We start from the raw sequence: 25,403 nt of genomic DNA, 5'->3' as shown, positions 1-25,403 counted from the left end.
GGCTGCTGAACGTCACAGGGCCCCGCTCTTTGGTGCCTGCCCCACGTCAAGGAGGGTGCCTGCAGTGGGGTTTTGTCCCCGTGCCTCCCCCGGGGGCTGCGTTCAGCCCAACGTGGGCGTCACACTGTCACTCTTCCCCTGTGGGGCTTTCCTCGCTCCATCCTCTCCCAAGCGAGCTGACAGCCAGCCCTTTGCACCCACTACCCGAAATCACACCTTGAGCAGCAGGAGGTGCTGAAAACCACCTGGGTTTTGGGGTTAGGGGGGCGAAACCCTCCCTCGCCCCTGCACAGCCCAGGAAGCCCGGCCTGCCTAGAAAATCCCCGTCACTGCCCGTAAGCCCGGAGTGCCCAGTGCTGGGAATGCCATGATTTATCACAGGAAAGGTGTATGGCCAGCTAAATTGCTTCCCTACACCAAACTCCCAGCCCATAGCCACATGTGGGGATGGAGACCGCATTTCCCGTGTGTTTTCCAGCGGGTTTTTTCTTCCTGCAGTGATTTCTCTGTGCGGTCTTCCCCCGAGCCGAGCCGGTGACAAGTCCATTCATTTCAGCTTTGTTTAGTGGTTGGGAAAGTTTCACCAGCAAAACTCCTGCCCAGAAAACCCCAGAGCTTCAATTAGGGGCTGGAGGAGGTGATTTTCAGCCTGCTTTGTTTAGAAAGAGAAAGCTTTCGGCTGCGAAGGGCACGCTCTGGGTGCAGACCCTGTGGGTCACACCGTGCGCTCCTGGCCGTGCGCACGCACAGGGCGAGCGATCAGGGGCAGAAATGGGAAGGTTTCTCCCAAATCCTTGCATCTGCAGGATTTCCTGGGTCTATTGTCCTCTCCGGCAAACCCTCCGTGCAGAGCAGCCTCCAAGGCTGCACGCAAGGTCAGCGGCACAAATAATCCCCGCAGCCTCCGGATGCCGACACCGCAGCAGGCGCCGGCTCCCTCCGGCAGCCCCACAAAGCCCGGGCAAGGCAAAACCCTACAAGCCTTTTGTTCCAGGCTGACGGCACCCACTCGTTGCATTCATCCCCTCCTTTTCTAGCCCGAGAGGAAGCTGGTGGGGAGCTGCAGAGCCCGCGCCGTACCTGGCCTTCCTGCGCACGCCCACCCGCATTCAAAGAAGCCTCCCCAAAAATAGCTGCTGGAACAATGGGGCCATTGTCGGGGCGAGGTGCCGAGCTCCTGGTTTTTCCCCTTTCCACGCCTGCCTTTTCCCTCCAGCAGCCCCGAAGGCCGCCGTGACCACGCACGCGTGTTTGCTCAGCAGCCCCATGGTTTTCAGCTCATTGTATCCGTCGGAAACAGCCGGCGGTTGGGGGGGGGAAACAACTAAGAATAAAAACACTTGACGCTATATTCTAAGTAAAAATAACAAACGGCACTCTCTTTTGTCCCGTTAACACTGGGAAAGGGGTGGGCTGGGGAAGGGGCAGGATGGTGGAGCCCAGAGAGCCCGAGCTGCGTTCCCACAGCCCCACGTCCCTGTTCTCGGCCATCCTGCCTTCCTTCTGCCTTCACACTTCTCGTTTTAGCTCCGGCTGCAAACGCCGCCTCTCGGGCTCCTTTCTCCGTCTCTACGTCAAGGCACCGCATACGGCACCGCCGCCAAGTTCGCTGCCAAACCCCACGCTCAGGAAGAAATAGGGCAGGGGAGTCTTTCACGTTCGGCTGCCAAACCCGGCTGGGTCTCAGCAGCTGAATCTCCCCCTGATTTACAACTCCGAGCAGCCAGGGAGGGAGGCGCAAGAGGAGCTCCCGCAAACCCAGATAATTCCCAAACGTTTTCCACCGCCACCTGCAGGAAGGGGCTCGGGGCTGAGCACCACGAGGAAATGCAGCCAGGCACGGCTCTAAAATAATTCTGTGACCCTTTGAAGCCCCGAAAGCAGGCGGCTGTGGCTCTTTGACCAGGAAAAATAAAATTTCCAAGTCAAAGCCAGGCGCTCCCGCCCCAGCCGCCAGCTGAAGGCAGCGGCACGGCTCGGCGCCCACGAGCACTGGGTATTTTTATCCTCACAGCCCCCACGGGGAGAGCTCAGCGCCCGCTTCCTTCTCGTGCCTGCGATTCCCCCGCGCAAATGCGAAAGCCGGAGAGGAGCGGGGCGTTCACACGGGGGGCGAACACCCTGCCAGAGGGGAGGGGAGGGCAGCGAGGTCTGACCCATCGGGAACAGGAAGGGCCACAAAAAAAGCAGCACACGAAATATCAACAGGAAACCTGGAGGGTTCAAAGTGCCGTGGAGAGGACGCTCTCTGCGTGAACCCCCGGTGGGAAGCGGTGTGGGGACGGGGGGGGGACCCCAGCACCGAGCACCCCTCAATTCCCAGCAAGAAGCACGGCACCCACACGCTTTTTTTCCATTCTTTATTTCACTGATCTCATTCTCACTTTGGTCGACAGGTCTGAAAGGGTTTTTTGGTAGCTGTTCTTTTTTTTTTTTTTCTTCCTCTTTTCTCTAACTCGAACCCACTTTCTCTTTTAAAAAAACTATAGAAGTATGGTAATGAGTCATCGATAATAAATAGATATTTGTTAGTTCACAAAGTTAAAGTGCTTTGAGAAGAGATGTAAGAAGCTCTGCCCTAGACTCGGGGAGGTTTCGTGGAAATGTAGTGCAGTAGGAAGCTCTGGCCTGTTGTCCATAGTCATGAGACGCTCGTGGCATCTCTCCCCCTTGCCAAAAAACCCCAGGGCTCGGCTGGGCACAGCCCGCCCAGTGCTCTTCCCACCCAGAGCCTCTGAGGAGGCAGCAGAAGCATTGGACACGATGCCCCTGCCTTGCACAGCCCGAGGCCGGGGGTTTTCAGAACTCAAGAGGGCTGGGGAAGGCTCGGACAAGGTGCGGGATCACCCCGTGCGCGCGGGCGCAGGGAGAGCATCCCGTTTTTCACAGTTTAGTCTTGCTCAGAGGCCTCAGAGCCCAGGGGAAGGGATCTCCCACCCTCCCCTGGCTCCTCATGCAGCTCCCGGCGGGTGGAAATGGCTGCAGCCCCCCTGCCTGCCTGCAGCGCCCTGAGATCTGCAGCCTGGCTCCTCTTTCCCTGAGGGAGCCCAGTCCCTGGCGAGGAGGGAGCTCCGGGAGCAGGGCTGCCTGCTGCTTAGCTCAATGCCCTTAGCTGCCTGCGGCAGAGTTGTGCGTTTAAATGTCTTCCCAGGGCCTCCCGGGTTTGGCTGGGGCTCCGCTTCCACCTCTCCTTTCAGGCTCCGGGAAAGCGAGGACCCTTTGGTCTGTCCCTTCCCCACACCCCAAAGCTAGTCATCCTCCAAGCCTTTTCCATGCAAAACGCTGACTCCGTGCCTGCCCTTCCGCGCAGGTTCCCAGTGCGAGCCCCGATGGCCCCCCAGGGCACAGCCGCCTGCCAGAGAAAGGACAAAACCCTTCCAGAGCAGGAGGGGACTGGCGAGTGTCACTGGGAGCAAATCCAGCTGCTTGCCAGCTCGGGCAGGCGTTAGCCGCGAAAAACCTGGAGGCATTAGTCCCCACTTGGAGGGAAGCACAGATCAAACAGTCCGAAAGGCCAAGGGCTGACTCCTCCTCTTCATCACATGCAGGTTCCCGAAGAGAGGAGCCGTCGCGCCCTGAGGATCAGTGCATGCACATCTGCATAGTCCCCTGAACAAAGTCTGCGCCCAGTGCACGCTCAGGATGCGCTCGGGGGCAGGCTGAAGCCACCCCGCTCACGCTTCTGGCACAGCGAGCGTCCCCCGTGCGACTGGGTGCCCCTTCCCTTCCCCCCCCCCATCCCCTGCTCCGCCTGGCCCTGTAGCTGCCTCTTCCTCCCACTCTCTCTTCCATCAAGGCCGAAGATGAGGGGCTGCTGCCCGCAGCGGCAGGGCCCCCCTGGGGACAAAGATTCACGTCCGAGGAGCGCCTACGAGAACGGGACCTCGCCTCGGGGCAGGACGGGAAGTGCGGGGAGAGCAGCAGCAGCCGGGAAGGTGGGAACCCTTCCCCGTCCTGGTCAGTGCAAGAGCTCCACCAGCAGCGCCGCCAGGAGCAGCTGCAGCCAGGAGCCAAGCGTGGTGGTGGCGCGGCCCTTCTGCGACATGAAGCGGAGCTGGTTCACCAGGCGCTCCCGCACCAGCGCCTGCTTGAAGCCGTCCTCCTCCGATTCGCAGAGGTAGTGGCCGTAGTGAGCGTGGCTCACGTTCTGGATGAAGTAGAAGCAGTCCATCTGGGGGTGGGTGTTGTTGCAGGTCTTGATGAGGCTGTTGTTGTGGTACCAGTTGTAGGTGGCGTAGTGGGACTCCACGGGGCAGTTGAGGTAGTAGCGAGAGAAAGGGACGACGGTGATGTTCTGGTAGGTGTCTGCTGGAAGAGAGGGAGAAGGGTTTGATGAGACCGGCGCCTCCGGGAACCACACAAGTCCGGAGGGAAGAACATGTGGGTCAATGGGGACACGTTACATGGCCAATTAATGATAACAGCAGGGCGTGAACCACACCTGAAGTCCTCGGGACTCTTCTCCCTGGGCATCAGCACCCCCAGAGCGTGAGCTCACGAGACCTCCCCCCACGGCAGCGCCAAGCCTTGCCACAGAGGAGAAATGAGGCCAAGCAAGATGGTTTATGGCAGTGTAGATGTCTCCAGATGTGCTGACAGCTCCTTGGACACGAAGGGCTGTTTGTGAGCTTGCTATGTTTGCACAGCAGCCAGACTGCTCGCTTTAGGGTAGGAGGTTAAATGTTTCATCACGTCTGCTGCTCCCTGCAGTTGCAGGCTGGGTAGGGTCATTTAGGTCGTGCCTGTCTCAGCCTCAGCCTGAGGGCCCAAGCTTGGCCACCAGAGGCTTCAAGCTCGTGGGATTGAATCCTGAAGGCCTGACCCACACTGTTTGTTTGGTTTTTAGCTAACAAACACATCACCCAGTGGTTAGCTCCAAGCTGAGACACGCTCGGTGTCCCGGCTGCGGTGCAGTCACCATGAGCTCACCAGCAGTGGGCTGTAACAGCCTGTCCAACCCGTACAAACATTTGGGAACCAGTCAGCCTGTCTCAGACACACCATGGACAAACCTTTTACATACCTTCCATAACTTCGCCCTTCTGGCACTTTCCTTGCCACGGGTTCAGGTCCAGGTTCTGGTGCACCTCCCTGGCAGAGAGGAACAAGCGTTAACAACGCAGTAACAGCAGGGAAGCCGCGCTCTGGGGCTACGGAAGGGATGGCCCTTAAGGCACGTGGTGGGTCAGAAAGTTTAAACACCGAGCTGGGTGGGGAAAAACACCACCCCTGTGCTCAGGAGGTTGGTGGATGACAAACATGAGACCCAGCAGCCTCACCTCACCACCACCGACCACCACAATCTTAATTTTCATCTCTGAGGGCGAGCGTAACGGGGCAGAACCTGTGGTGCGATGGAGCCGCGTGCATTTCGAGCAGCAGGAGAGGAGCCGGGTGCTCGGGTTGTAGGGAACCCACTGACACCTCCTCCCACGGAGCAGGGGTGGTGCAGGAGGGCCAGATCAGAGGTGTGTGCTGGTACTGCCGGGACACGACGGGACCTGCCTCTGATGGCAAAACGGCCCCAAAACCAGCCGCAGGAAGGGGAACGGGATCAGGAAGGGGAATGGGGCCAGTAAGGGGAACGGGCTAGGCACTTCTTGAGATAAAGGAGATACAAGAGCCACGTACGGGTTCTGATGGACGGCCTGGCAGCGCCCGCCGGCCCAGCCGCAGTACGGGTCCCTGGCCAGCAGGCAGCTCTCGCAGTTGTTGCGGTACAGCCCGCACATGGCCATGGGCACCTCCACCACCCTGCTCGCTGAGCCCACGTACAGCATCGCCTGCGGGAAAGAAGCAGAGGGGCTGAGCGAGGCAGCACCCTGCCCCGGCACCGCCGTAGGAGCGTCTAGCACCTCTCGGAGGAAATGTTCCCACAGCTTCAGTCGCTGTGGCACCGGGTTGGATCCCACCAGCAGGGCTGCTCGCTCTCCAGGCAGCGCAGCCGCACGGAGCTTGCTCCATGTCGTGGGAGGGCAAGCAGCCATCCTCCCCCCAGCAGCCCGAGGTATAAATAAGTTTGCTGCATCAGTTGTCGCCTCCGGGACGGAGCAGCAGCACTGTCTGACAGCTCGGCTGCCAGGGGGGCCAGAAAACGAGAGGGGAACCACAGGGGGAGCCGAACACCGGGCTGGGATTTGACCCAGGCAGCAAACAGCCTCCCCTCGCCCCCAGAAGAGGTGGTGCCTGAGCAGCTCCTCTGCCCACAGGTCTGAACGGTTATCCAGCCCTGGGGACGTCAGCCTGGCTGCTAGGATCCCCCCCAAACCCAGCCAGAGGCTGCTTCCAGGTCTCGGGGCTGGCATCAAGCTGTCCGTGCCTGCCTCCACTGCCATGTTTAACGCCGGAGCCTGGCCAGGCAGAGACCCACCCTCTCGTGGTCCAGGATCATGGACTGGATGGGCTCCTTCCTGGAGAAGACCTGGATCTCCATGATGTTCTGCACCCCCTCCGGCAGCTCCACCACCTTGTGGATGGATCCCTTGTCTGCAAAGAAAGACGGGAGAACCCCGGTGAAGGAGGCTGAGCGGAAAGGCGAGGAGAGGGGGCTGCGGCCTCAGGGGGGGAAAGCGGGCAGGGAACCAGCTCTGGGACCTCAGCCCCCGCTGTGGCAGACGAGGCCCGTTCTGCAGAGCCAGGCGAGGCTGTATTCCTGAAGCCAGCGCCCCAGAGGAGCCTGGAACCTTTCTCAGAAGGGGCTGTTTTTTTCTCTGCTTCTGGGAAATCATCCTACAAACAATAGTGCTTCCCACGGCAGAGCCTTGCCATCCTCCCAGCCGAAAGCCATGAGGAACCAATTTCCCCTGTCACCCCCTGGGACTTGGCCATGCTGGCTGTGTTCAGCCGCACCACAATGGCCTGGGAGAAGGCAAACCAACTGCTCTCTCACTTATCTCCGATCTGATCGCTGCCCTGCTCTGGCTCACCACTTGCCTGAAGCTGAGACCGGGACTTCTGCCTTTCTGGATTTTAAGTAAACCGACTTCCCTCCCCGGTGAAATGACTTCACAAACTGGTGATTTAAGAAAGTCGGTTTATCTGTTAGAGGTGTGGGAAGACTGATCCTGGCAGAAGAGGGCTTGGGCATCCTCACCACTTACCCTCTTTTAGTTTTTACCTGCTTTTCTCTTCCCAAATAGCTGACCCCTTCCCCACTGAACAGAAAGAGGTGACCCCAGGAGGGGCCAGGCAGGGAATAGGACCCCCCTCTCGCCCCAGGTGCTGGCCCTTGCCTTCACACCCACCCCAGCGTGGGTGGGAAGCTGCCTGCCAAGCCCTGCAGCATGGAACAAGCTCCCTTGCAGGGATCTGGAAGGCATTGCAGGCACTGAGCTGACGCCTGGAGCATGGTAACAATACGAGCATGGGTGGGCCCTAGCCCAACCCAGGCCACCTACAGAGACTCGTCTGTGTTTTTTAATCACAGACTGGGAAACAAAAGCTGGGGAAAGTCCTCTCAGAAACGCCAAGGAACAGAATGCAGGTGCAGAAAAGGGATGAGCCGAGCTCTAGGGTGCCAGCCTGGGCAGCAAGACGGGCAAGAGAGGGGAGCACTGCGCTAGGGACCTTTCAGACACCTTTTTAGACCACTTGAGAAGCCAGGCGGCCCTGACTCAGCTCTCCAGCTTCGCACAGAGGATGGAGCTTTTGCTCTGCCATCCTGTTTGCCTGCAGGGGAACCTCGGGCTTGGCCCAGCACCGTGGGGACCCCGGTGGCTGTGATGAGCTGGCCGTGCCTCCAGCCGGAGCCACAGGAACTCTGCACCGCTGCACTAGAGCGAGCAGGGACAGGAGGTGACAGCACGGGGCCCTTTGTCAAAGGATCTCTGCTTGGCAGCGTAAAACTGTAAAAACTGCACCTGGGGAGGGCCTTGCTACCCCTCGTCTGCCCTAAAAACACTCAGCCTGAGACCTATATGCCACCCAGCAGGGTAAATCCCAGGCGTTGGGATTCTGCTCTCAAGCTCCCTTGGCTCCCTGCCCCAAGGGGAAAGCAGCCAGGGGATCCCAAAGGCTCCCAGTACCTGTTGCCAGATAGAGCACGGTGTATTGCTGTCCATCCCTCACAGAGACCTTGTGCACCCCGATCTTCTGGTAGCGGTGCTTGTTGTGGAACAGGGGGCTCCTGCTGGGGGCGAGGGGCTCCACCCGGTCCTCCACCTCCGGGTGGCTGTCGGCTATCTTGAAGGTCTCGCTGGGGGTGTGCTGCCCCGAGGAAACGCACTGCACCGGGAGGGAACAAGAGGCACCGTCAGAGGCAGGCAGATCCCCGGGGGTGACATTTGGGGGCAGAAGGGAAAAGGACAGGGCACAGGGCCTCCCACCCCAGCACAGAGCCTGCTGCCTGCCCTGCCCCATCAGGTGCACGGGATCACAAAGCAGGTGGGAAAGCACAGGGCAAACACCTTAGCCACAAACCTGGCGGTCCCATAGCCCTTCCCCTGCTGCAAAAGTTGCAGCTTGTGGGATTCAGACCCTGCCATCCCCCAGCAGCCCACAGCAGCCTCTCCCCACGCTGCTATTTCCTGCCAGGTCAGCTGCGTATCAAAAAATTAAGGGCTGGGCTAGATAGGGGTGGACAAACGCCTTGTGTTGGCGAGCACAATGCAGGACATTGTCCTCCAGCCTCGCGCAGAAGCACTCAGACCTGTTTGCCATGGCACATGAGGGCCTCTCTCCCTTTTCTTTCTACAAAGGTGTTGGACCCTATCCAGCCTCCTCGTGTTTCCAGCAACAAAGCTCAGATCCTTCCCGCAGTGCCTACAGCCCGTCCAAACCTGGCGCCCGCCTGGCTGGGACCCTCACCTGCCCCAGCTACTCCAGCAGCAGCAGCGGCAGAGCAGGGAGCAGCTCTCCTCATTACGTGGGCATCTTTCATCCCCCACTCACCTGCCCAGGCTTGATCTCTGGGTTGGGACCGTTGTAGCCTTTGAGTTTGGAGGTCCGAAACACATCGTCAATGTCCCCGAAGGAGTAGACACACACAGCAGAGCTTCCCCTGGGAGCAATAAGGCAGAAAAGGTCAGGGAGGCACTGGCCATCACCTGGGGCATGGCTGCACGTGTTGAAACTTTGCTGCCCCATGTCCATTCTGACAATTTTCCAGCCATGTGCCTGCCAGAGAGAACACAGGGCTGAAAGCAAGGACTTCCAGCATCCCCTCATCCTGCAAAGCCCCTCACCAGGTGTTTGTGAAGAGCCCGTAGACTTTGGAGTCCCTCCAGTTGCTCGCCGGGACAAAGAAGACATCTTGCAGCCAGTTGAAGTTGCCCTTGGTGGCGGGGTCGACACAAATCAAGCTGGCCTTCAGGAAGGTGGTCCACTTGGAAGCGGAGAGCGAACTGGTTCCCCCTTTGTCTTCCTGTGGGGGGAGAAGGAGCAGGGAGTCAGGGGTTGGCAGAGAACAGCACAAAGCCCTCTCCGTCCAGCATCTTGGGTGGATAACTGGGGGATTCTCCAGAGATAGAGCTGACACTGGGCACTGCAACGCTTGTGCACCTCTCTAACAGCCCAGCGAGACAGGGCAGGGCTTTGTCTCCCCTACAGGCACATTGGGAGGCCAAAGGACATGGGTACAGGGAGCCCGTGGGGCCAACTCACACGCTGGTAACACCAGATGAGCTGGCAGGGTCATTTAGCACCCCGTGACACTCTCACCTCCCCGCCATACGCTGCTCCCACGGTACCTTACACAGCTGGGCCACTCGGGAGATGTTCCTGGGTGCCTCGAGGCTCTTGTCGGGGTTGTCTTCACGGAAGAAGTAGTAAATCTTGTCCTGGTGACTCTCTTCGTGCTTTAATGTGGTGGCTTTGACAAACTGAGGGTCTGAAGAGGGAAGCGAGCCGTCAGAAAACCTTGTCCTGAGCACACACACTCCAGGAACACAAGCTCATCTGAAAGCCTCCGGTGGGTAAAGGGCATGCCCAAGCCCTTTTTCTCTACACGACCGATCACAGCACATGGAAGACCATGCACCACCTTCCCACTACTTCATACACCACCTTCCCAGCAGGTTCTCCTTCCCCTCCCTCCCCCAGGCATCCATTTCCTTGAAGGCCAAGTCCCCAGAGCCCAGCGAGGCCTCGGCTGCTTAGCAGCAAAGCAAACCCCTTCTCCCTTTTGCACAGCAGAGCTATAAGCACGCAGGAAGACTCCCTCGGTGGAGAGAGCTGCCCCGGTGTTTGTGTTCGGCGTGGAAAACCCAGTGATGCTTTTCCTATTAATACATCGCTGCCACAAAGGGCATCCCCAGCAACAGCAGGGTCCCTCCGGGCATCGTTAGCCAGAAGCCCCACGGCAGGGAGTTCTCTGTCATCGTGGGATCAGCCCCGTGGCTCTGGGTGCAGCGGGTTTGTTTGCTGCTGCCTGGCTTGCCCTGCCAGTGCTCTGCATGCCCAAATCCTGTTTTGCCCCGGTGTTGTTTGGGTTTGATTTCTGTCTGGCCAGGGGTTCAACAATCTCCCGTTCCCCGGGGAGGCTTGGGGGAAGCAGTAAGGCCGTGGAAGTGGAGGTGGGTCCCTTCCCTCTGTTCCTACCCACCCCACGTGCAGACCAACAGGCTCCTGCCCTGCAGTCACGGCCGACTGGGGATTTGGAAAGAGTCCCTGCCCCGCCTGGAAGCCCTTCTTCCTCTTTCCACCAGCAGCTGATGGGCACCTTTACACAACCAGCCTCTGCCACGGGACTCGCCACCCACTTCTCTCCATTTCCCCATCTCCCCGCCCTGAACAAGAGGAACTCGTGTGCCAGTTGCTTTGGCCCCGAAGCAAGGAGGTGAAGTTCCCCCAGCTGGCAGCAACAGAGCTGGGGGCAGCCACTGGGTTCCTCCTCACCAGAAAGGACCCGATCAGCCCAAATTCTCTGCTGGGAAGGGCAAAGCAGTGGATCCCACGCTCCTGTACTCACTCTGCATCACCGTGTCGCTTGTGTAGAGCTCTCCACCCCCCCTGACCCGCCGGAATCGGGGTATCTTGCCGTTCTGCTGGCTCTTCTTGATGGTGGAGTAGATGTCAGGATCTGCGGGACAGGAAGGCTCGTTTGCAGCAGGCTGGTTTCCAGCGGGGGCAGGAGGGTTTGGGAAAGGAAAGCAAAGAGCCAAGAAGCGCGTGGGCACGCAGACGGGCTGAGGGGGCTCACAGAAGGACGAGCATCTCGATGAGGCAAAAGCAGGGGAAATGCAGCCCTCGGGGCAGCCTCAGGGTTCCCAGGTGCCCCTTTTCGCTACGGAGAGCCCACCCTAATTGCACGGCACGCGAGCAGTCAGACTTACAGTCAACGACGACAAGGGAATTCGCGTCAGGGGTGAAAGGAGCAAGACCTCTGCCGTCCTGCGGAGAGCTCTTCTGCCTCTGCGTCTGGGGAAGGACAGAAAGGGCCTTAGATAAGGTGAGATAAGAAGCACAATCACTCCAGGACAGGGCAGGAGAGCCAGGTGCCTGTATTCTCCCCCAGCCAAGCAAGCTTGGAACCCCAGCGTACCAAGTTCCAGCAGGTGGGAGCGCAGGCGCCGGTCCCACACACCAACATCCCATCTCCGTGCTTCGCCACTAAGGTGATGAAATTTTTGTTGTCCTCCTGCAGGAGAAAGAAGAGGCCCGTGAGCAGCTGCTGATGGCACAGCACAGCCCTGCAGCTCCGAGCCTGCAGCACTACCAAGCACCCTGCTATGTGGCTTCATATTTTTTCCATAGGTGTTAAACCCAAAGGAGGGTACCGACACCATCCCACCCGCCCTCCACTGGAGCTCTTCAGCCAGAGGAAGCACGTGAGGAGCTTACGGAGTCCCTTCCCCAGCAGCACAAGCCCCCCAGGCCTCACACGCTGTTCCCCCATGGGCAGGACCTACCGGACTCCCAGGTTTCAAGCACTGTCCTCCATTTTCCACGGGGAAGTCTTCCTGGAATAAAAGAGGAAGAAAGAAGCTTTAATTGCTTCCCTCTCCAAGACAGCTAACGGGGGCTGCGTCTCATGTGTTAGTTGCTCTTTCAGCACAAAGCAAAGCCAGCATGTCAGTGAGAAGGCCATCAAACCCCCCAGTCTGGGGGGTCCAAGGGTTGGGACACACGAACCCCCGCTGTTCCTGGGCATGAGAAGGGAAGTTTCCGGGCACAAACTGCAGCAATTGGGTTGTTTGAGAAGGAGAAGAATGGGTCATGTGAAAGCTAACTGCCCCTGGGGCTTTCCTGCTGTTTCAACTTGGTGCCCAGCTGATCCAGAACTTGCTGCTTTTGAGAAAAAGCAGCCTGGGCAGTGACAGTGGCAAAGGAGGGGAACCCAGCTCCTCCCCAGTGCCACGAGTCCGAGCATCCCTTCCCATGCTAAAGAAAGGGTGCCCCACCTGAGAAATCCTAGCAGCAAAGACCTCAGGAGGACCACAGCCTGGGAAGGACCCACCCACGATGGGCACAGGACACTTCCCCTGCGCTGCAGGCACTGAACGCAGCGATGGTGTGGGCAGGTGGGGCAGGCCGGGCACAGACCGGACCCTTCCAGTCCTGATTTTGCTGCCCACAAAGGCTGCAGGAAGGATGCTGAGCACTTGGTGACGGAGCCCTGGGGCCAGGCTTGCAGGCAGAGCACCCTTACCATGTAGCTCTCGGAGGTCGCGAAGTCGTGGTAGTAAAGCCTCCCCTCTCCCCCAACGTAGATGGCCGAGGTGTTCTCCTCGTGGTAAAAGACAGGATACTTCTCGCTCCTCGGAAAGGCATACTCCCTCGTGCCTGGGAGGAGCAGAGAGAAGATTTTCATCAGCACAAGCGCAGCCTGCTGCAGAGCAGCCGCAGCCAACGCAGGCTGCTGGGCTCCCTTTCCGCGTCCTTGGGGCGAGCGAGGAGAAGAACAAGGACACGGGGCTCTGCGGGGCGGCTGGGACAGCGCCAGGCAGCGCTCGGGCTCGGAGCTGTGCCCTCATCCTGCCAGCCCCATGGAGAGCACAGCTCTGCAACAGCAAGGCTCTGCCTGGCTCCTGCGGGGCTGCTGATGGAGGGGGAAGGACTTTGATGCGCGAGGCTCTTGGAAGAGGCGAGCAGGAGCTGCGAGTGCCTCATCCCCAGCTCCCCGGCAGCCAGGTGCGTCTCCTGCCCCCCAGCCCCGAGGTGAAAGTGGTGCTACGTGCACGCGCTCCTGTCCCGGAGGCTGAGGTGGGACTGACAAGGTTTGGAGCCACCAGCCCCCCGGGGAACACAACCCCCGGGGTCAAAGCCCCGATGGTGCAGGGGAAGGAAGCAGGTAAAGCTGAGCTGCACGCCCCGGAGGTGAGCTGCAAGAGCCAGGCCCCGTGTCACAACCGCTTGCTGCAAACGGGAAGCGTCCCGAGCCCAGCTGGGAGGAAGGGCAGCTCGTCCTCCCCACCTCCCCTTCCTCTTTCACCTTCTAGCCTTCCCAGCTCCTGTTCCCTGCATCGTCCTCCTCTCCCCTCTGCATCGCCAGCTCAGGTGTGGGAGGCTGCAGCAGCTCACGGTCAGCCAGCACAGCCTCGAGCATCCTCCCCTGGGCTCTTTGCTCTCTCCCGGTGGGAGGCAGAGGTCCTGCAGCCCCTCCGGGATGGTGCTGCCTCCTCTGAAGCTTGCGGCAGCCCTGCAGGGCTCAGCACCACGGCAGCATGTGCCGCAAGCTGGAGGCTGCCCTGTTCCTAGCTGCAGTTCGCAGCAATCACCAAGAGGGAAAAACCTCGGATCAGGACTGACCTCACTGGCTCTCCCTTTCCACATCTGCCTCCTCTCCCTCTTTCCCAAGAAGAGGGCCTCTCCTGCCAAGCGCTGCTGTTCCCAGCAGACAGACAAAGGTTGCGTTTGCCTCGGGAGCTGGCTGGCTGCACAGACAGGCAATTAATCAGTGGCACGCGTCCCTCTATTTATAGGGCCACTTGGCAGGGGCAGAGGATGATCGCCGCACAGCCCAATGCTTCCTCCCTGCCTGGAGCGCGCTGCACAGGGGTCCTGCCAACACCCCACAGAGCCCAAAGTTAGAAAAAAAAAAAAACACACAAAAAAAAAAACAAAAACCAGCAGTATTAGAGGTCTCTCAGCCTCCCGAATGCCTGATTATTTAGGTCTTTTTCCCCCAATTCAGCACACCAGTGGTGCAGGGGAGCTCCTCGGGGTGGCTGGCTGGGACACCCCCCGGGCTGTAGCTCTTGGCTAACGCGTGGGGCGCTTGCAGGAAAGCTTCCCCAGCCAGCACAACCCATGGCCAACACACCACAGGCAGGTTTGGCTGGACTTCAGCACGCTTTTGCTCTTCTTTTCAAGCCTCCAGCCCTCGATCCGTGGCCATTGCCCACTTCTCGCCCTCCTGCACGCACCTGGCGCTGCGATCGTGCTACCCTCGGTTTCGTTTTGGGGCTTTTCCCTCGCAGCTCCTCTTTCATAAGCCCCGTTCGGTCGGCTCCGAGAGCTGTGCCAACCTGCTTCCTAGCAAGGACACACTTCTCTTCAAGCAGCCAGAAACAAACAAGCCCAAAACAATAATTCGGTTGGCGCCAACACATTATTTATCCTGCTGCTCCCCGGGGACTGCTCTGAATCACTGAGCTGAGGATAAACACCGCTGCTAGCCAGGGCCCAGAGGCGTTTCCAGCTTTGATTTACCCTGATCTGGAAGGGAGACTTCTAAAGGTGTTTCCGTGAGCGGGAGCAGGGTGCCCCTGCCTCTGGGTCAGGGTGCTGGCTGGCCTGTGAAGCTGGCCTTCAGCCCCTGCTCTGCCTTCAACAGCCGGGCTTTGGCGACGGGTTCGATCCCCTTCACATCCAGCAGGTCCGTGGGGGCAGCCCTGCCGTCCCATGCCATGGTTTTGGGGTAGGAAAGGCTCCAAGAGCCATGGGGAAGATGAGGATGAGGGCATCTAAAGGCTGAGGGCACGGCGCAGTGCCCAGGCTACATTCCCAGAGAAGGGGACGACCCCAAGCTTCGGAAAACAGGGGGCGGGCAGATTTCCAGGGCCCTGCTAACCCGGTCGAGTCTCTCCGCCTGGCATTTAATGCAAACCCCACTGTCAGCACACAAATCAATGGCACAATTGTCAATTGAAATGCTAACCCGGGGCCGGAGGGATGAATAGGAGAAAGAGCAGCTTTGTGCTTTGCCGGCGAGATGAGGAACGCCGGAGCAGATTGAAGAATAATAATAATATTAAACGAGAGAGGGAGGGAGGGAGCCTAGTGCATCTCGGAGGATGCCTGGAGGGTGAGGTAATGGAGGAGATGAAGGACAAGAGATGCTGCAGACAAGGGCAGGGAGGCCCACCCTAAACAGAGTGGCACAGATAAATTCTGCTTCTAGTGGGGCCGAGGACGGCACAGGCTGACCTCAGGCATGGCTCAGGGGATCAGTGCTTTAAGGACAGCCAAAGGGCTCTGCTTTGCTGCGGATCCGGGAGCCAAGAGCCTGGGCAGTGCCCTGGATGCAGGAGAAGCTGCTCGCAGCCTCCTCCTCAAAGCAGCTGTCTGCAGATGCTCCAGCCAGGGAAACAGCATGGGAGTGCGGGCTCGTTACAGACAAATTCATCAGAGCAGCTCCATCCCCAGCTCGGGGGCTGAGTCAGCTGCAAAGCTCCGCTGTCCTCCTGGCTGAAGGGGAATCCTGCCAGCCCCTCTGCGGCCCCCCGATGCTCATCAGGGCCACGGGCAGCAGGCGAGTCCTTGTAGGGTGACGAGTCCCTGATGCTGCCCTAAAATGGACGGGGTTGTTTGGATCCGCTCTGACGCCAGCGTTTTAAAAGGAAGAACTGAAATAAAGATTAGGATAAAAAAAGAAGAGATGGGGACCTTCCGCCTCTCGGGCACGGCGCTGATGCAGCCGAGAGCAATGTCCCTGAGAAATCCTTCACTGCTGATAACTCTTGTCAGCTGGGGACTCTGCCTGGGTAAATGAAGAGGGAAAATCAGGCAGAGCAGGGAGCTCACCTGCTCCCTGGGACTGCCCTTGCTCTGCACCACGGGGACTGGGGAGCATCTGTGCAGCCCCATCTGGAAAAGCTCCCATCCAGGCAGCCACAGGAGGATTTGAGCCCTTTCGGGGCACACAGAGGTTTCCAAACCCGATTGCTAAGCGGCACTAGGACTTGTGCCAACACCATCATGAACCCAACCCTGCCGGCGTGACGCCGGTGACACCGCCACCTGCCCTGCTGCCCATAGGGCCTGCCTGAATCACAGCGCCCATCCTTTGCTGGCTCCTTCCTTTCCCCCTCGCCTCCCCGGCTTTGTGTGTTCCTTCCTGAGCTGGCGGGAGGGGATACGACCTTCCCCGTGGCACGTCACCGTCTCCGCCGTCATCCATCCTTGCCGCACGGGCTGAGCTTGGCTGGGAGGCAGGAGGAGAAGCCTCCCCTCGGTGCTGACTCACGGCTGGGCACTTACACCTGTGCCGCTGTGAGTCAGGGCTGAGCAACCCCAGGAATGTGGAGAGCTCCGCTTATCGCCTCTCTTTTGGGAGTATCGGGGCCACCCAGGCTCAGCGGATGCACGACAGACGGCACGGCACGGGCTGTCGGCAGCTGTCCTTTAAAGGCAGGGAGGAGATCCCAGCCTCAGCGCCTTCCTCACCCAGCCCCGACACCACGCCACGCTTCCAGTTTCACCATGAGGCTTCCCTTGCTCCGTGAAATCACATGGGATCGTGACACAAGGAAACCAGTTCCTGTCGTCACGGCCAGCTGGGCAGGGGAGGTGATTCAAGAGCTGGCTCACCTTCCCCTTGGGAGCGCTCTTTCTGGGACTTTTCTGCAAAAAGTACTGGTTTTGGAGAAATGCTTTTTCTCTAGATGAGACAACCCAGGAGGGGCGCCCTGGGGTTTTTGTTCTGACCTGCTGCAGGGGAATTGGAGGGCTGTGAATCACGAGGTCGCCAGCTCGCCCCCAGCCAGCTCAAGGTGCCGAAAGCGATAACCTTTTCCCTGGGGGGGGGGGTTAGTTCTGAGAAATAGGTAAAACCACTTCCTTCACACTGCTCAGGTAAAACCTGGCCTGGAGGTGACAGCAGCCACTTCTCGAAGGGACCAGACCGAAAGGAGCAGAACTGAGCCAGCCCTCGAGGCTCCTACCCCTGACCCCTCCGAGCTCGCCTCCCTCCAGAGCACCCCAGAAGGGGGTTGTGCTGCCTGCTTTCCCCTCCCGGTCTCTCCTCTCCCCAGAGGTGTTTTTAGGGTGCTGAATCTCCCTGCCTCATCCCTCAAGTCTCCCATGGCACGGGCTAAACCACTCCAGAGCCGTGGGGCAGCAGTGATGGAAACAAGGCAGCCGGTGTGCTAAAAATGTCTTTTTAAACAACAACAACAAAAAAAAAAACAGATGCAGACACATGTGTTTCCTGCTCCTCCGAGCCCTCTCGGCGACCACACAGCTCCCCGTGACGGGGGGAGCCCCACTCATGCCCCACGCCTGGCAGCTGCTGCCTGCCTGCCCACCACGAGAGCCTTACACAGCAGGGCTGTGGGCAGCCTGCCCCCATCTCTCCAGTCCGTGGGCAGGAAAAAAAACACCAGCACAAGCATTTTGGTACAGCTGGAGTCCATGAGGTTGTGGCCAGCTGCTCTGGGAACGGCAGGGACCAGGAAAGCAGGTCAGACAAACCATCCTGGGGCCATCAGTCATCTCTGAGGCATTTTGTGACCCCATGACGTGGGGCCAGGGAAGGGTCCTGGCCAGATGGGGTCAGCACGCTGCCTTGCTGCAGCCACATTCCCAGGGATGCACTTCCTGCACCCTAGAAAACAAGGGTGTGTCCAAAAGGATAGCGTAAATGGGCTCCCCGCGGAAGCAACGTGCTTTCTCGTCAGCCTGGGTTGTAAAAGCCCTGATGGTGACGTGCCCGTGGCCTCCATCCGGCAGGAACTGTTGTGGTTTGGTTCCTGAAAGCTGGACCGAAAGCTCTCCTGAGCTGAGAGCGAGCGCTGGGGCTGCTGTCTTTATTTTCCACCCGTGACCATCCCTTCACGTGGAAAAGCACGGAGCCCAGCACCGGGCAGCAGAAGCAGCCTGCTGCAGGCAGAAGAGCATCGAGGGGACGCACAAAGGGCTCAGCGCTTGCAGAAAGCTGCTGCTGCCACCACAGGAGGTGCAAAAGCACAGAGGGGGGACGCGCAGCTGGGAAGCCCACGGTACTCAAAACCACACCTGCCTGCCTTCACGCCTTTCGCTCCTCTTTCTTCTTTTAAGTCTGCAGCAGGCGAGCGGCGCAGTTCAGCTGCTTGCTATTTCTCAGCCTGTCTCGCCCCCAAGACAGCTTGGAGGCGAGCCCCGTTTAATCACCTGCCAAGAAACCTCCCGCCGTCTTCCCTCCTCTCTGCAGAGGGACTTGGCCGCCCCGAGCCAAGCCAGGTTCCCTCCGAACCCCGCTGCTTGCCTGCTCTTTGGCTTCCTCCCCGGCCGCTCCTGCAGCCCCTGCAATCGCAGGATGTTCGTGCCATGAAAAGCAAAATGCTCCGGAGCAGAGGAAACAATTCAGCCGGTGTTATCGGGGATATGTCGAGTGCTTTGTTCCTGCTCAAGCTCCCAGCCCCTGCGTGGCCCGACGTGCCCAGAAGGGCTGCGCTAACGCGGGAGGAAAGGCTCGAGCTCGGAGAGCACAGCCAAGCCAGGCAAACGTGCTTTCTTAAAGCAGCATCAAAGGCACGAAGCGTTCGGGCAGATTAATGATTTCTACTCTTTCTGGTAAGCTCTGCAGCAGCCTGGCAGCGCTATTCAGCACAGGGGTGAGCCAGGGCAGGAAGAAAGGGAAAAACCTCTCCGCTTGGTAATGCAGCTGCTGGGCACGGGCACGCCTGCTCCAAAGGCTTTCTGTGAGCTGCACAGCCTTTATTTCCTCTGCGAGGGGCTGCCAACCTGCAGCCAGAGCAGGCGTCGGTCCCAAACGCCCCCTCAGCGAGCAACAATGAGAAAAGCCCCCTAACCTGCGGCCAGAAGAAACGAGCCTTGAATTCAAAGCCATCAGCCGGGATTTTGCGAGCGCAGGCAGCACCGCGCAGCCCTCTGAAGCCTCGAGCCAGTGTTTGGCGCTCCAGGAAAGGCAGCTTTCTCCTAATTAAACGCAAAATGACTGTGTGACAGGCACTGCGGTGCTTTCCACGCTCAGGCAGCAGGAAGGAGGCAGGCTAACACGCTACCAACATGCCCCGGCCCCTTCTGCACGTCCCCCCTCCCAAAATCATGCAGCACCGTGCCTCTGCAAGCCAAGCCCAGAGCAGAGCTGATTCCCGGGTGCCCCAGGGGGCAGCTCGCAGCCAGGGCTGCCATCTCGCAGGTACGCTTCCCCTGCCAGCCCCGAGCGAGCTGCAGGCTGCACCCCACCGACCGGGGCTGCTAAATTTAGAGCCAGGGTTTGTTCCTTTCCAGAAGAGGCTCTCCGTAATGACAGACCCGAGCTGCGCCGTGTTCCGCTGGAAGCCGGGGGAGCCTCGGCCTGTGATTACGGTGTTTGGTCGTACGGCCCCTGGAAAACCCAGGACAAAAGGATGTTTTTAGCAGGAGAGCTATCTGCGGAGCGCGGCTGCCCCTCCTAGCAGGCACAGCAACTTCCAGAGGGCGGCTTCTCATAAAAAGCCTTCCAGGATGAAAACCGCCGCGAGCACCTCTGCGCACAACCCCCGTGCAAAAGCCTCTTTCCCTATTATCTTAACCAGCAGCCATCTCCCCGCTGACAGCAGCACAGCCTGCAGCATCTGAGCATCCTTTGGGCTGCCAGCCCTCTGCTGCATGCCCCAGCCCCTGCAGGGCACCAGCTTCACGGAGCAGGGAGAGATGCGTGGCTCCGGAGCAAGGAGCTAGTTCCAGTTCCCTCCACGAAGCAGATGAGATAACACACGCAGCAAAGGGACTTGAGCCAGCAGGGCCCTGCCACGCTCATTGCATCCCTGCCGCAGGCTTCCCATCCCTTCTGGCTTCGTGCTGGGAAGGCTACGCAAACCTTCAAGCATCCCCATCCCACTGTCCCCAGCACACACCACATCCCCTCTTCCCTGTCCATTTTTGGCTGCGTTAGTCAGATTTGGAAAGCAAACCACTGCTAGCTCGTAAAAGCTGGCCAGGCATCCCAGCCCTGGCCAGACTTTCCAACCCTTTCCCAGTGTGAGCAACCCCCCGGCTGTTGTGTCTGCCTGCAAACATCCCCGTATTCAGCACGGAAACTCCCACGGCTCCTCCAGCCCGTGGCACCTGCTCCTCTCCGCGGCCAACGCAGGCAAACAATTCCCTCCAGTCTAAGCAGAGTCGGAGCTGCTGGGGGCTGCCAAGACAACTGGCTTCGGGTTTGGGGCTGGGTGGTTAGAGCAGTAGAGAACCAGAGCTCTGCTAAGGGCTGGATGAGGTTTATTAGGGGCACGGAGTACCTCTTGCTCCATCCCGGAGCTGCTCTGAAACTCTCGGAGATTGCAGGAGGTGTTTGTGAGCCTGCCAGCATTCCTCCTGCCTCCCCGCACACACCGGACACGGGCACGCCGGGTGGAGCTGGCACAGCAAGGCAGAAGGGGAAGATGAGGAACAGGAGAAACAAGTCCTATTTCTGGGGCACCCAGGAATAGCTCCGCTCCAGAGGCTGCGGCTCAGCAGGACGGAGCTGAGCTGAGCTGAGCTGCACAATGCGCAATTTCCTCCTTGCAGCTCCAATCCCAGCCTTCCTGCTTCTTTAAAAAGCATCGTGCCTTGAAGTTTATATTTAGTTCGGACTGCCTTAGGACACGGAGCTGGACTATATCACCTGTGAAGGGTTACCAGCCCCGTTTTCCCCAGCTCTGCCCCTGGCCGTGCCTGAGGGCTGGCACAGCTGCGGCTCTGGCCCTGGCCCAGCCCCGAGCATTGCAGTGAGGCAGCCACAACTTTTTTTTTTTTTTTTTTTTATTAGTTTGCCCGTATCTGCTGGTTTTGTGTCACGTTCTGGTAACAGGAGGTGGCTGTGATTCACTCACTCGGTTTGTCTTTTTTTTTTCCAATCTGCACAGAAGAGCAAGAAATTATTTTCAACCAACATTTTATGATACCGGCATCTCCCACCCTGTGAAAACGAGCCAGCTGCAGAAAATAGCACTGCTGGGAAAGTGAGAAGCTTTCTCCTGGAAATGTTGATGCTGCGAGAGCTTGGTGTAGAAGTACCCTACAAGATGTTTCACACTCTTGGGACCGTGGCACCTCCGAAAACGGTGGCACCACGGAGCAGAAGCTGGTGGTGGCACTGCCACCTCTCCTCTTACCTCCGTCCCCCATCAGCTTGTACCTTCCTTCGCTAGCTGCAGGCACGAGGAGGCACGAAGAGCTCCTGGAAGAGCTCCTGGAGGCAGGGGCACTCGCTGCTGGCAGCGTTCCTCCCAGCCCACTGAGCTGAGGCTTGGCACAGCCTCTGGACTAGGGGCAGCGTGGGGTTTTTCCAGGAACTCTAATTTGAGTCCTCCTGAACCGGCCCCAGCCTCCTCAACTCGGTTGAGGCAGCCAAGGGTCAAGTGTATGATCTTCCTCTTGCCCTGCGACACCGGTTTCTCTCCTGCAAGCTATGGAACAGCTCAAAACCAGTCCCCTCCAGCCCTGAAAGCCCCGTTAGCCTCGTCTGTCGATCAGCCTCCATCCCACCCCAAGGTGTGACTGCAGCAGGGAGCCAGGGAAAGGCCGCGAGCTTGTCTCAGGTCTACGCACGCAGGGGTAAGCCAGGACACGGCAGGCTGAAGAGTGGTGGTGGCTAAAAACAATTCCCGTGCCGCACGAACCCCCGGTGAGAGGAGCTGGCTGCCCCTGCCCTCGGGCTCCTCGCTGCGCTCCTCGGCTCTCCCGATGCTCGGTGACTTTCCGGTCAGCAGGCAGCAGCCTGGGGGGCCACCTCCCCGCTCCACGCAGGGTTTGGCACCCGGAGAGCTCTGCTCAGCTCTGCTACCAGGGCTGGTGAGCAGGAGCTCGGCGTGGGAGCTGCGTGCACCTCCCCAAACAAAGCCCAGCTGGCCGGTGTTTGGTTAGGGAAAGAAGGGGAGGACAAACAGAAGGAAATGTAACCTTGCACACCGCGTTCTCGCCTGATACACCTGCCTCTGTACCAGCACAGGCTGCTAAGGCTCCACTCGCCCCCACCCCGCAGATCTCAGCGGATCGGGGACGTGGCACCGCAGACCCCTGCCCATGCGTGCCGGGTGAGGTGCGAAGGGGAAGGTGACAAACTCCCCAGCAGAAAAAGGGATCTGAAGCACTTCAGACATGACCCCTGGTCAGGAGCTGACCTCAGCCCTTTGCTCTGCCTTCTCCCCAAGAGGAAGAAATCCTGCAGAGTCAGACGTGCTTTCAAAGAACTGCTTAACCAGCGTTATATGGGAGCCAGCCACCTGCGCTGGCTGCTGCCAGAGCTCCAGAGCTCCTTCCCCACCGCCTTCGGGGCTAAACGCTGCTGGTTGGGAAAACGTGCCCCTGCCTCGCCCCATCCTGCGCTGCCTTACAGAGTCAGGAGTGGAGAATAAAGGCAGAGCAGGCGCCCTGTCCGAGCCTCGGGGCTGGGTTTATGTGCAGAGCACTCCAGGAGAGATAAAGGCAGAGCTGCAGAACACTTTGTTCCAGGCACCCAGTGCTGCATGTCCCCGTCCCCAGGACTGCAGAATCACTTAAGGCCGGGCCGTTCCCGACCCCGAGGCAGGCCAACTCGGTTTCTTTGTCTTCAGAGCGGAGCTCTGGCTTGTGCCACCGAAGCCAGCAGCCTTTTCTTTCTGCTGACAGCACACAATGTCACCTCACCTAGTTCCTCCACGGCGATCAGACAATGAAGGACCGCGGGGTGAAACGGCAGAGAGGGGTTTGGGCTGCCTGCAGCGGGGCCGGGGATCTCCCCAGACCCGGCAGGGTGACGACAAGGGGAGCAGGACAGGGGCTGAGAGAGGAAAGGGCAGCTGCAGCTTCTCCCAGTGCCATTTTCCTTCTCTTCCCCCAGAGCAGCAGCCCGGGGAGGGATGCTGCACACTTACCCTCCCCTCCTGGAAAGGGCTGGGCTCAGGCCAGTGCCAGGAGGGAATTTCTCCGTCCTCCGTACCTGGTGCTAGCGCTGGGCCATGGCATGTAAGAAATTTAATTACTTAAAGAGCTGCCAGCTCCTGCAGAGCCCAGGGCCGAGGCCAGCACTGCACTGCTCGGAGCACACAGCCCCAGCACAGCCAGGGCGAGCCACAAGGAGCCCAACGGCTGCCCTGCGCCACCCGGTGCCAGGGCTCGACCTGCAAACCAAACCCTACAGCGGCACCAGCCCCAGCCCCAGCACGCTGACCTGCAGGTCACCCACCCTGAAGGCGTTGTGCTTGCCTTTCACCGGGTTTGGAGCACTGGGGAAGTTGAAGAGGGCTCCATCATGGTCCCTCTGTCCCACTTCTCCTCCCACACTCCAGCCTCACCCCGGGCAGAGCTGCTCCCCAAAGGGCAGAGGTGATGCCGAGCACAACGCGACCCGTTACACGAGCCCCATGAGTGACTCTCAGCAAGCGTGCTGCGCAGCTGCCCCTGCGAGCTCCCTAATTGAAGTCGTGTCCCACTTTAGCTTTTTCACAGAAAAAAAAAAAAAAAAAAGAAAGCACAGAGAAAAGCACAAGCTGATCCCTTCTGAGGGAAGCATCCCAGCGCTAATTGGCTTCGGTGTTCCTCGGCGCCAGCTCCTCGCTGCGTTTAATGTCAGGGAAGCCACCATCTGACACAGATGCTCGGAAAGGCCAAATGAGCGTGTGACGCGTGCACGCCAAGAGCGGCACAGAGCAGGTGGGAAGGAACCCCTCGAGCCCGCTTCCGCCCCCCCCCCCCCAAGCCCACTTTTACCCCAGAACAGGCGTTTCCAACCTCAGCACCCAGCAGCAACGCAACTTTTCCCTTCCCTTAAGTGGGGCAGGGGAAGTTCCTGCCGAGAAACGTGTGACCCCATCCTCCGGCTCCACTTCTGTACCAGTTTCTTTTGTACCCGCTTCATTTACCCGGGGATGAAATTAATGAGGCGTTACTAATGGCAACCTTTAGCCGCTCTCCCTTCCAGTGTGAGGTTTGACAGCTAGATGCCACCTCTGCTCGCACACCCCCGGCCTTTCCCTCTGCTCCTGGCCCCTCATCCCAGGCAGAAACGAGCCCGGCAGAAGAATAACAGATGGTCCAGAAGAAACCACAGAAAATCCGCGTCCTCTGAAGTTCTCTGCGCACAGAGGAGCTGTTGTACTGCAGAGCAGCATGAGATCTGCAGCTCAGCTCAGCCCCAGGGTTAGACAAACACCATAACCACCGGGGACAAGACGGGGTCTTTTGTTAAAGCCTCCCTGGAGGGTATTCCTCAAAGAGCTGGGAAGACTCGTGATAAAACCAGCAAGCTCTACCCTGCTCCTTTCAACGCATGAATCTCGGGCTGCGCTCTCCGCGTAAGCCCCCTCCTCCAGAGCAGCTCTTTGTTCAGTTCTGCTAGCATTAGAGCCCCGTCCTCCTGTGTCACTGCCGTTGGATATATTTGCCCCTGAGAACAGACACCCCCTGTAAATATTTAGTTACCGAACTCACGTGCGGCTAGCTAGCAGGTTAAGCAAGCCAGATTAATTAGAAATGGAACTTTCATGCAAATACACTTCTCCATTTCTCCCCGTGAGTTAGAGGAAACGCTTACTCTGCCCGTTTCAGGACGTGGGCTTTTTGACAGCCTTTAACATATCCAGCCTGTAGGAAAACGCTTTTAGAATACAAAAAGGAAAGGATTTGGCAGCGAGGCAGCTGTAGAAATTCACCAAAAGCTATCAAGGACACCAGAAGCCCCTCCAGAGATCACGGGCGATTCAGTGAGAGCCCCAAGTCCCCCCGAGGAGACAAAAGCAATGCAGAAAAGCCCGACTGCCCTCCAAAGAGGGGACAAACCAGCACGGGGAGCAGCCGGCAGCTGCGCACGCCGGCGCTGCGTCTGGGGCAGGACTCACCTTGGGGAGCCGTGATGATCCTGGGGTTCACCTTGGAGCGCCCCGCCGCACGCACCCCCAGCCGGCAGGCACACAGGGCCGCCAGGAGGGCCACCAGGGACCTGCTGCCCATTTTCAGCGCTTCAGCGAGCTGAGATCCTGAGCTTGTGAAGCTGACAGCCGCATCGGTTGCCTTATACAATGGAGAAGGAGAACCAATGAATTGTAGGCGGAGGCGTGGCTGAGCCCTTTCGATTTCTTTTTTAAGCAACTCAGCTTAGGCTGGATCCTCAGCCCGTGGTATCTTCAGGCTCTGCTGGAGTTTTTGGTCCTCCTGTCTTTCAGCCCCGCTTCTGGGAGGGAAAGGTGGGGGTCTGACGGCTTCGATCGCCCTCTTGAAAAAGCTGCAGCTGGCACACGGCCCACAGTAAACTCAGAAAGCGAAGAGGCTCATAGCAGGAACACTGAAGTTGGTATAAATGAAGTAAGAATGAAAATACCTGTATGAGAAAGCACAAGAAGCAACAGCAGCCCCCAAGG

The 25,403-nt window shown here is 59.0% G+C and overlaps 1 protein-coding gene across 3 annotated transcripts in view; it reads right to left on the bottom strand.

Moving 5' to 3' along the window:
• Window positions 1–2,345: 2,345 nt before the first annotated feature.
• Window positions 2,346–25,403, bottom strand: part of SEMA7A (semaphorin 7A (JohnMiltonHagen blood group)) — a 33,793-nt gene continuing 10,735 nt past the window's right edge. Inside the window, exons 2-15 of one of the 3 annotated variants that reach the window (XM_084532224.1) lie at window positions 24,885–25,327; window positions 12,587–12,720; window positions 11,847–11,897; window positions 11,480–11,575; window positions 11,271–11,355; window positions 10,907–11,017; window positions 9,687–9,826; window positions 9,183–9,361; window positions 8,890–8,998; window positions 8,025–8,223; window positions 6,371–6,486; window positions 5,632–5,783; window positions 5,024–5,091; window positions 2,346–4,308 (exon numbers count right to left, since the gene is read on the bottom strand). In XM_084532224.1, the coding sequence (XP_084388350.1) occupies window positions 3,959–4,308; window positions 5,024–5,091; window positions 5,632–5,783; window positions 6,371–6,486; window positions 8,025–8,223; window positions 8,890–8,998; window positions 9,183–9,361; window positions 9,687–9,826; window positions 10,907–11,017; window positions 11,271–11,355; window positions 11,480–11,575; window positions 11,847–11,897; window positions 12,587–12,720; window positions 24,885–24,996 (1,902 nt within the window). In that variant the 5' untranslated portion in view covers window positions 24,997–25,327 and the 3' untranslated portion in view covers window positions 2,346–3,958. Of the gene's footprint in view, window positions 4,309–5,023; window positions 5,092–5,631; window positions 5,784–6,370; window positions 6,487–8,024; window positions 8,224–8,889; window positions 8,999–9,182; window positions 9,362–9,686; window positions 9,827–10,906; window positions 11,018–11,270; window positions 11,356–11,479; window positions 11,576–11,846; window positions 11,898–12,586; window positions 12,721–24,884; window positions 25,328–25,403 lie in introns of those variants that run through there. The other 2 variants (XM_084532225.1, XM_084532226.1) reach the window with 2 other exon arrangements.

Source organism: Aythya ferina (genome assembly GCF_964211825.1).
Source record: "Aythya ferina genome assembly, chromosome: 11".
Classification (NCBI taxonomy): domain Eukaryota; kingdom Metazoa; phylum Chordata; class Aves; order Anseriformes; family Anatidae; genus Aythya; species Aythya ferina.
The sequence above is the reverse complement of the archived record's forward strand: the minus strand, read 5'-3'. Positions and strand labels throughout refer to the sequence as shown.